Source organism: Centroberyx affinis, unplaced genomic scaffold, assembly GCF_046629955.1.
Source record: "Centroberyx affinis isolate AG114_WGS23_722 - 3 ecotype Tasmania unplaced genomic scaffold, CSIRO-AGI_Caff_v1 ptg002027l_1, whole genome shotgun sequence".
Taxonomy (NCBI): Eukaryota; Metazoa; Chordata; class Actinopteri; order Beryciformes; family Berycidae; genus Centroberyx; species Centroberyx affinis.
In genome coordinates, this window is record NW_027280365.1 from 38986 (window position 1) to 49321 (window position 10336).

The 10336-nt window shown below is 43.0% G+C and overlaps 1 protein-coding gene across 1 annotated transcript; it reads left to right on the forward strand.

Moving 5' to 3' along the window:
- Positions 1-9: 9 nt before the first annotated feature.
- LOC139654043 (formin-binding protein 4-like) lies at positions 10-9919 on the forward strand. The gene is made up of 17 exons (XM_071531064.1): positions 10-205; positions 811-888; positions 995-1125; positions 1992-2172; positions 2649-2796; positions 3028-3130; positions 3225-3569; positions 3705-3897; positions 4502-4620; positions 4724-4828; positions 5193-5326; positions 6344-6513; positions 6749-7047; positions 7176-7293; positions 7850-8043; positions 8336-8493; positions 8822-9919. Exons 1-17 carry the CDS (start codon positions 82-84, stop codon positions 8910-8912), a joined length of 2691 nt encoding a protein of 896 aa, XP_071387165.1. The 5' UTR covers positions 10-81; the 3' UTR covers positions 8913-9919.
- The last annotated feature ends 417 nt before the right edge of the window (positions 9920-10336 follow it).

Here is a 10336-nt window from a genome sequence, read left to right on the forward strand (position 1 = left end):
CATCACTTCTTTTGTGGCAGCTCCGAAGCCCAACGCCTCTAGATCAAACGCCAGCGGACTTTAGTAGGCCCTTGGGCAGGGATGGGAAAGAAAACTCGTCTCACAGGAGGAACAGTTGGTCGGAGAACAATACTACAGCTTTCACCACCTGGGCTCCGCAGTGGGACTGCTGGGGAGAGGGAAGAGGCAGCTTCGGGATCAGAAGGTAAATGTAACGTGCGAAGTGCTTGGTTTGCTAGCAGACAGGCTAATGCTAGTGCTAAAGTGTCGGGGTTGAGAAGAATGGGCCCATCTGTTACAAAAGAAAATAAATTCACCAAACACCATCTGCTTGATTGCCTGTAACTGGCGCGGATGTACATTGTCGCCGACATAAATAACGTTATATATAATAACGCTATCTAGCTCACACGATGTTACATTTAACGGATATTTGGGATATCGGCTAGCATACTAAGCTAGCTCGCTAAATGCTTCTGCAGCGTTAACGTTAGGTGTGTTGTTAGTTAAAATAGCTAACAGCTGCTGAACGACTTAATTAGCTAACCTGAAGAAAAACATCAATAACGTTTTTTTTTAGTTTTTTTTTTTTTTACTAACGTTAGCTTTGTCTGTAAGGGAGAGACACAACGGGATGTATGTGGGCTAAATGGTAGCTATCAAGTCTGTGTTGGCTAATGTTACATTATGAAAAGCTTTGGATGAGTCCTTCCTATATTTACGCTTCGCCATCGCCTAATAGTTAAATGTATGCGTTAGCTTCCTTTAGCCACAATAGAAGCTTAACGACATGATTAACTCTATTTACAGACGAACAGGAAGGGGATGCACACAGATTCTTGAGAGAAAGAAGCACAAACATGAAGGCTCCCACAGTAAAGGCCACAGGTAAGGGGTGTGTGTGTGTGGCGGGGCCGTTTGTATTTCATTGGCTCACATATATGGAGAAATAGTCATATGAATTAACAAAGCACTGTTTTGTCTCAACCCTTAGAGGGCTTGTCCCTCCTTGGAGCCTACGAGGACAGTGACGACGAGGACACTGGAGACTCTCAGCATCCAACTGTGAAGTCTCAACACAACCAGTCAGCCGACATTGACAGTACACTGGCCAACTTCATGGCGGTATGTATCATTTGCTTCCTGCCTTAACCAGCAACGTTGATCTTTAACTGTATTTTTTATTTTTATTTTTAGGCATTTTTATGCTTTATTAGATAGAGACAGTGTGAGAGATAGACAGGAAGGTATGGGAGAGAGAGAGGGGAGGACATACAGCAAATGACCGCGGGCCGGATTCGAACCCGGGTCACTGCGGGAAGGACTGAGCCTTACATGGTACGCGCTCTACTCGGTGAGATTTTTGTAAAATAGCACCCCTGCAGGCGCAAAGATGAGAAGAATGTAAATCAAAACCTGCCTCCACCCCTCCTTTCCAACCTGTGCTGCATACACACCCCCTGACTGAGCAAAACAAATGCAGTCAGTGCTCAAATGGTTCAGCACAATGGTTCAGGTAGGAGTTGTATTATTATGGTAGGACCTGCAGAAATCACTCACGGCCATCTGGTATAAATTTTATAACCTTACTAGAAACATGGTGTAACACAGCCTCCACCATATGTTTTGGCCTACTGAGAAGATCGTAGGCTACATTAAAGTGAAAATCTTTGGAGGAGATAAGTTATGAAGGCAGCACAGTGTGTAGTGGTAAACTAAAAGGAGAAATTGTAACAACATCTGTTGGCCTACCTCAATCTTGGATAGTTATAGGTGACAGGCAAATCCTAAACAGTTTAGTAGACTGCGGTTTTTGTTTTCCAAGTTTTAAAATTGATTTTAGGTGGGTTACTAAATTAGGCCTAGTCTTGCATTAAGAAATTTCATTATGGGCAGGGATTGCTAAGAAAAATGGGGGTCATTCTTGGGAATGAAAAGTAATTTGTTTTGGCAAAAATATTAATCCCCAATGTCCTTCTTCCCTGGTACAGGAAATTGATGCAATTACTACTCAGCCAAGTTCAGATGATCCCACATCTAACCCTTCAGTCCCAGCTACCATCCCACCAAGACCTGAACTTAATGTTCAGCAAACAGCAGCCAATGAGGGACAGGATCAACAAAGCACTGCGGCTGAGTTTGAGTACAATACTCAGTACTCATTAGCTGGAGGTAACTATCTGTGCAGTTTTCAAAATAAAGTGTGCTTGTCCTGCAAGATTTTGTTTGGCAGTGTGCTCTTTTTGCCGTGTCTATTATAATACAACAAAGCATTGACATATTTATTATAGTAGTGTACATAAGAGAAGGAAACAATCATATTTATCCCCCTGGCCACAATTTCTGGTCGAGTTGGAAAAACACCCGGCCACTTAATTTTTAAATATTGGTTAAAAAAAGAATTCTAGATTGGAAAAGAACTTCAGAATACTGCCTGGTTACTTGTCAAAGTGATTGTTTAAGTGGAAAAATTCACCATTCGCCATAACCAATATGGCAGTGTTTGGAAGGTGTTTAGGTTATACCCTCAAAGTTACTACAATTTCAATGGTAACCCCAGGTTATTTATGGTTGAAGTTAAAATATGACATTATATACCCTGAATCTTTGTTCTGCTTAAGTGTCTTACCTATGTCTTCTTATTCCAGTGGGTGTGGAAATGGGAGACTGGCAGGAGGTGTGGGATGATAACTCCGGCTGCTACTACTATTGGAACACGCTGACCAACGAGGTCTCCTGGGAGCTACCTCACTATTTAGCTGATCAGGTGCAAGGCCTGCAGCAGTACGCCAACAGGTAAGAGTGGATTGCTCATATTACATAATAGGCATACAGACAAGCCTGAGTATGTTTCACAAATGTGCATAGCTCTTGCCTTGAAGTCAGAGACATTGAGACCATACCTATAAGGTCCAGGTATACTGGTTTTTGGTTTTCTGGATGCCCTTTCCAGTAAAGGAATCCAACTATAGAGTAAAGTTAATCAAGGGACCTGCATCTGATCTCTTGTTGTGTGTTCCTTTGTAGCTCTGCTGTTAATGGAAATGGTATAACGCAGACAGGTTATCAGGCAGAGCAAAACACTGCATCTGCTACAGCCCCAGCATCAAAGAAGGAGCCAAAAGCAAAGGCAAGTTTCAATACAAATTGAAATAAACTTGATTCTATGAAGCAAAACATTTTATTTAAGAGTTCTAATCTGTCATCGTATGCTTGTCTTAAAGGAGGTTATAGAGAGCGTTGTAGCCCTCACAAGCGAAGAGGAGGAGCGTCGAGGAGTGGCTGCCTCTCTGCTTGGTCCTCTTATCCCCTCTGAAGTGAAAGAGGCAGAGGAGAAATGGAGGAAAAAGTTGCTTGGAGGTTTGGAGGACAAGGAGAACAGTCTGGACTCTGACGGAGAAGGTGGTCGCCTTCCCGGGTCCCCTTCTACCCCTCTGGGTGACACAGACGCACTCCCTACTGTCCAGAAAGAACTCTCTAGCAAGAATCAGTCGGAAGAGAACTCTGATGCTGAGGAGGAGACAGAGGAAGACACTATGGAGCTGGAACTGGCTCTGGAGAGGAAAAAGGTGGGTTTGTGTGCTGCAAGGATGTGTTTTTGTCCTTGTGAAACATTGAGAAGTCTGTCATGAACCCATTTCTTGTGATCTACTGTTGAAACACAGTCAGTGTGATGTAGCTCTAACCAAACCTCTGACTCGTAGGCTGAGCTGCGGGCACTGGAGGAGGGTGATGGGAGTGCAGGGGGCTCCAGTCCTTGTTCTGAGACGAGCCAGGAAGCCTCTGGTTCTCGTGGCCTTCCTCTGAAGAAAGCCCGGTGGAAGACTGCCTTCCTCCGTGCAGCGAGCCCAGATTCCAACAGTAGAGGGTCAGACACACAGGAGAACACAGACACAGGTGAGTCCAAATAATTACAAGTCCTCATGCTGTCTAGGTGCTCGGGGGGTAGGGTGGGGTGGGGGGTATGCATGATTAGAGTGAGTGAAACTACATTGACTTTAAAGTGCTGTGGTAGCACACTGTTGTAACTAAGAGAATCGCTGAACAAAACATTAATTCATGCGTTGACACATCACCAAGCTACTTCCTGGTATTTGCATGTACATTGATCAGCCTGGAACTGGTTGATGCTTGTTTGATTTCTACGGTGCTGTCTTGTGTATGAGCGCACACTGTATGTATATTCTATATGCAGGGCTCTGTGTGGCCTAAACAGTGCATACTGTAATTCTCCTAAGCAGTGCACATAGTGTGTTATAAACACACAGAATCCGGCTCAATACCTGTGAAATTTTGTGTGTGAGATGGAGTAGAATCCTGATTTGATTACAGGATTATTATGTTGGGGAATCTGGAGAGAAAAGTAGAACATATGCACCCACTCCTAAGTATCGATTGAAAAATGTATGAGTTTTCTATACTAGAAACAACCAACCTTTTATACTGCTTAGGTATGGATAATATTCCTGCATACTTAAAATGCTTCTTTTGTGTCTTGTAGCACAATCTAAAGTTTTAGAGAAGGCTGCAGAAGTAGATGAAGATGAAGTGGACAATACTGAGGAGAAAACTGCTTTAAAAGCTGTGGTAAAGGAGGAGGTGGAAACACCGGAGCTCAAGGTAACAACAGCATAATAATAATAATAATAATAATAGTGATAATGATGGTGATAATAACGGTGACAACTGTAAGACAATTGTTTCATGCTTACATACGTTTTAGTTTCAGATCGGAGAGCTAGCTAACACCTTAACCAGCAAGATGGAGTTCCTGGGGATAAACAAAAAGGCAATCTCAAACTTTCAGTTGCTTCTGCTACAAACGGAGGTGAGAAGATTATGGTTCAGGTTCTAAGCAAAGTTATCCTAGCTTCCAGTTGTAGCCATCCCACTGCGACCTCTAAAATATTTAATACTTAATTTTGTTTCATACCATTTTGCACACAGCCATGTGGTAGTGTTTAATATTTAAAATTCTCATTATGATCCATCACAAGGTGTCATTCTCGAAACCTTACTGTAATTATTCTTCTGTGTTACTCATCCATCTCTTGATTCTTCTGTCCTCTCTTTCTGTCTCCTTCCTATCCTCCCACTTCTACTCTCTGGGCTTTTATCTCACTTTTCTCTCCTGTCCCTCCCCTTTTCTCTCCCATCTCTTGGTGCATCTTTTGCTCCTTTGTGTCTTTCAGACGCGGATCGCTGACTGGAGGGAGGGCGCTCTGAACGGGGTCTATCTTCGCCGCAGGCTGCAAGAAGCTGCCGAACACATAAAACATTACGAACTTAACGCCACCCCTAAAGGCTGGTCCTGCCACTGGGACAGGTACGCGCTCCTTACCTTTCACATCTCTAAACTCCCTCGTCCCCCAAAAACGTTACCGTGTGACTACACCCCCCCTCAGTGCCGGGGTTGCAGACTTTGTAACATGACTTGGGGAGAAGCTTAACCAAGTGGATCAGAATACATACCAGAAACAGACTCTTCAGGTTTCTGTGATGCAATCCTGGCACTCTGCCTTGCCTGTACTGATATCCACATCCACTCTGGGCCAGCCTGGTTCCCGTTAAATAGACTCACCACAGAGAGGACTCCTTGTCCCAATAGCACAGACACTTAAGCCCTTGCTTTTGAGGGCATTTGTAGACTGAACTGTGGTCCAGTCATTGGAAAGGAGGGGGGGTAATGGTAGGAAGGTTGGTTGCGTGGGAGAGCCTTGCACTTTACAGGACTACAGCCCCCCCGAATGCAATGCAGACACAGAGTGACGCCCTGGAAGCGACGAGTGTCACACGCATCAAATAAAAGGTGAAGACGGAGCGATGACGGGGATCCAGCAGGTCAGACCAACTCTATTTCATATGTCTTCCTGTTTTTTATTTTCTTGATTGAGAGAAAACTTTTAGACTTTTCTGATGTAAAAAGAGTTCACTGTGTGCTTGTTGTTTTCTGGTCTTTGGTTGTTGATGATGATGCTTTCCCCCTGGCGTCTTCCTGTGTCTGGGAGGGAATGGTTGTCTAAAACATGGAACATTTCTGACAACCGTGGTGTGAGCTGCTGAATGCTACTTTTGAGCAGACTTTCAGGACCTAAAGATGATTTGTTTTTCATTTATTTGTTTTTTGAGAGCAAGGTGGGTTCCCTATCCACGTCCATAATCACTCCAATTCGGCCGGTCTCCTGGATGGCTAAAGTGGCTGTCCAGACCAACATTACTGCCCCCCAATGTGGCCATTCTGTGCACTCCTCGCCCCAGTGTCCCAGGGTATCATGCCACTCAACCAGGTGCAAGGCCAGCTGTTGAGACTCTTGCCTTCTATCTCTGTTGTCCCACTTTTTAGAGAGCACAGGCGGTATTTCTATGTGAACGACCGGACCAGTGCTTCCCAGTGGGATTTCCCAGCAGAGGATGAAAAGGAAGAGGAGATCAAGGACAGCCAAGCATCCCAGACGCAGACATCCAGCGAAGGAGATGCCAAAACCGCATCTGCACCCACTGCTGGGATCACAGGTCAGTCTGGTAGATAGCCTGCCTATTAATTGTGACTTTAAATTGTAAGGACTTGACAGACCTGTATTGAATTACTGTGCCTTTAAATTAATTTCCTATTAAAACCTGTGCAGCTTTGTGGTATTGATGCCGGTGTTCCTTAGTCATGAATTCCCATGCGTTATTAAGCACAAACTAATTTGACAAAATGCTCTCCTTAATAACACCATGCTTTATTGGCTTTTTATTTCAACAGGATCATCTAGTTATGCTGCTGTTGCCCCACCTGCCCCTCCTCAGCCCAGCGCTTCACCATTCTGGTCCGCCTCCCAGCCACCTCTTCCTGAAAACCCGCCTCCACCTTCCGACTACCCCCCGCCTCCGCCTCCTCCCCCAGGCTCGCCACCTCCACCTCCTCCCCCTCCTGACAGTGATGGAGAGATCATGGAGGTGGAGATGGAGATGGATGATGATGACGGGGAGCCCCCAGCCCCTGGAACTGAGGAAGATGGCAGCGGGAGGTCTACTTTACTTCCAGGCACTGCTAGCACCAAGGTATGGAAGGAATCAAGGACGCTGCTATTAATAGCCTATCTTTTAATGCTACATGTGTGAATTCAAAATATAAGGGACCTGTGCCCAGCAGCATTTATCTTTTATCATGCTCCTTGTCATTCAAACAGATTGTGGAGTCTTCAGCCCCCTTGGGGAAGGGTCAGAAGCGTAAAGCTGGTCAGCTGTCTAAAGCCATCACTATTGGCAGCAGTCCCATTCTCTACACCCAACCTGCTGCCAGTGCAGGTAAAAAAGTCCTCAAGATGTCACTACACAAGTTACACAACATCTGCAGTTATATGTTGATGATGTATGGGAAAGATAATGTCCAGCTGTGCAAACTTATACCAATACCGTAACATTTAGCATTTTATTAAGTTGTTTTTCTATGGCACATGGTGGGGAACAAAAATTTCACTTTTTCACTGCATTTGTCTTCAAACTATCCTAATTGCGACTTGCTGTACATTGTTTGCAACCTTTGTTGAAAACTGTTCTAACAAGCAATTTTTCAGAAATACTAATGCAGTTTTGTTTTTTTTGCCCACTGAAGTAAAAATATCACTAAAATAAACACGTTGGGGTATATGGCTATAATTAAAGTGTACATAAGGATAAAAGTATTCAGGGCATGAAGTGAAATTGATTTTTGATTTGTACACGATAAATGTATAATTTTAGATCAAAAGGGAAACGTGGTGCAAAAATGCAGACCTTCAGCTATTAATTCCGACTATGCTTTTATCAACATTTTTAAGTGAATACTCAGTAATTATAGTGTTTTTTTCTTCTGTATCTGCAGCCCCTGTAATGTCAACAAATGTGTATTGGGGTATGACGGCGGTCGCTGCCCCTGCGCCCCCTCCTGAAGCCCCCGCTCCACCCATTCCAGTTGTCCCCATTCAACCACCACTGCCCACATCCCAGCCGCCCTTCGACCCTCCTGGAGCCAAAACTCTGCCTACAGACAAGACCAAGAAACAGAAAAAAGATAAGGTTAGTATTGGAGTTTACATTTTAGGCTCGGTATGAAACAAGAACAATAGTTACCTGAAACAAAGACTTTTGGAATAATGTAAAGATTGTATAAACAAGACATTCCTGGAGAATCTACACTTTTAAAGATCCACCCACAAAAGAACTTGTAGTAGCAGTTTTCCTCGTTTTTTTTTATTTTATTTAACCTATATTTAACCAGGCGAAATCAATTAAGAACATGTTCTTATTTACAATGATGGCCTGACACACTGCTCTCTCACCACACCCCCGTTTTCCCCTCGCTCCGCAGTCAAAGAAGAGTAAGACCAAAATGCCCTCTCTGGTGAAGAAGTGGCAGAGCATCCAGAAAGAGCTCGACGAAGAGGAGAAGAGCAGCTCCAGTGACGAGGACAGGGATCAGCTCAACAAGAAGAGCATCGAGGAGTGGAAGCAGCAGCAGCTCATGACGTAAGATGCTACAGACGACCGCTTCCATTAAGGGATTGTTCACAATTGCCTTTTTTTAAAATGTACAGATTGTCATTTAAATATTACCACACAAGCTTGATTGGCCTCTTGAGAATCGTCTGGTTTTCTTCTGACCTGTGTATTCGAACTAGAAAAATAAGGGAAGGGAAGTTTCAAAGATGCAATGGAACAGTAAATATGTCAGTGTGGTTCCACTGTGTTCTCTCAGAATTTCTTGAGTATTTATCCTCCATGTGAACTCTTTACCCTTCTCCATACCTTTCACCGTTGTATTTTAACTGTCGTATTGTTTTTATCTCTCCTTCAGGGGAAAAGCTGGGAAGAATGCCAACTTTGAGGCGCTCCCTGCAGACTGGCGGGAAAGACTGAAGAAGCGGAAGATGATGAACACCACGTAACATCTAGTCCGCGTCACACACACAGCCCGAGCAATGTTTCTGAAATCCACCCCAACCCAATGCCATTCAGTCACCCCTCCCTTCCCCAGAGAATGGACAATGATCGGTGGACTTGGTGAACTTTCTTCACCCTTTCTCTGTTCATGATGGAGACTTTCAGAGGCCCTTACATGGCAGGCCATTCAACAGAGGGGTTTTGAATGTCCTTTTCTTGTTTTTACTTGACTGTACGATCCACTCTGGTCTGAGTAGAACCCTGCCAGGCCTTCATCTACCATCCCTTCTTACAGCTTCCTATCTTGTCTCTGTAACTTGATAGCAAAAAGTCAAGTATCTGGCTGCGGAATGAATGCTCGACTTTCTTTGGCTACGTTTGTGATCATCTGTATGTGTATATTTTTTCCATTCATAATTCCAAAACCTATGAAACTATGTAAAAGAATTTAGATTCATACCCATTTGCACCACTGCTGTATGCTCTCTGTATCTGAAGAATTGACTTCAACGTTGTAGTTACTTAACCACGCAAGATGGAGGCTGGATAGGTTATGTGCAAATTTCTTTGAGGCAGAACTGATCTGTAATCACCATGACAATTTCACATACTTTTGATACAGGCCTTTTTTTTTCTTTTTTATAAGAGTAGATCTTCATCTGTTTGCGCCCTTATCTGTAGGTTTCTGTGGCATTGGCCATGTGCCACATGTCCATATCTCATATGGGAATTGCATGATGAAGGGTCACTAATGTAAATGTGCCAAATGCCCTTGAGGATATCATAAATATTTCACCATTTTTTTTTATTAATCCTGTGCAGATGACCACCAAAATTGGTTTGGTGGAGGGATTGTCCAGTTTATTTAGCATTTTTACAGCTATGTACATGACATTATGGTAATGGTAAATGGGATATGCCATGTTTTGGGACGGGGAGGGAATGTCACTAAACTTGTATATTTTGTAAAAAGTTGAACCGTTTTCTGAAAAGTTATTAAACTGATTTTCTGAAGCCATCTTTTTTCTTCGAGTTCAATTCACAAAATACTTTAATTCCTATGCTGTAAAACTTTTTATGGATGACCATATTAGTCATAATTAAATAAATAAATGTGTCAGTAAAATAATTACATAAATACAGAAATATATAATATCCCCAGTAAATAAATTAATAATTGATTTTATTCTTTATTTTTTAAAATAATATTTCATAATTATTGTTTTCATAATAACATGACTATAGTTATTTTAATGCTAATGCTTTAGCATACAGTATGTTACGTAATTATAGGCGACTAGCATTATCCTAAAAGTGAGGAAATGATGAACCTGTGTCAGCTCAACACTGACTAATTTTAATGGCACATGTAAACTTGCCAGGCTTGTTCAGGAGCTTGGTAAAAATAGGCCTACAATTCTATTAATAG

Excerpts from the sequence above, each read along its gene's own strand:
- LOC139654043 (XM_071531064.1), top strand. The coding sequence starts at position 82 with ATGGGAAAGAAAACTCGTCTCACAGGAGGAACAGTTGGTCGGAGAACA. Across the intron at positions 3,131-3,224 it reads AGAAGGAGCCAAAAGCAAAG|GAGGTTATAGAGAGCGTTGT; the intron begins GCAAGTTTCAAT and ends CTTGTCTTAAAG. Across the intron at positions 6,514-6,748 it reads ACCCACTGCTGGGATCACAG|GATCATCTAGTTATGCTGCT; the intron begins GTCAGTCTGGTA and ends TTATTTCAACAG.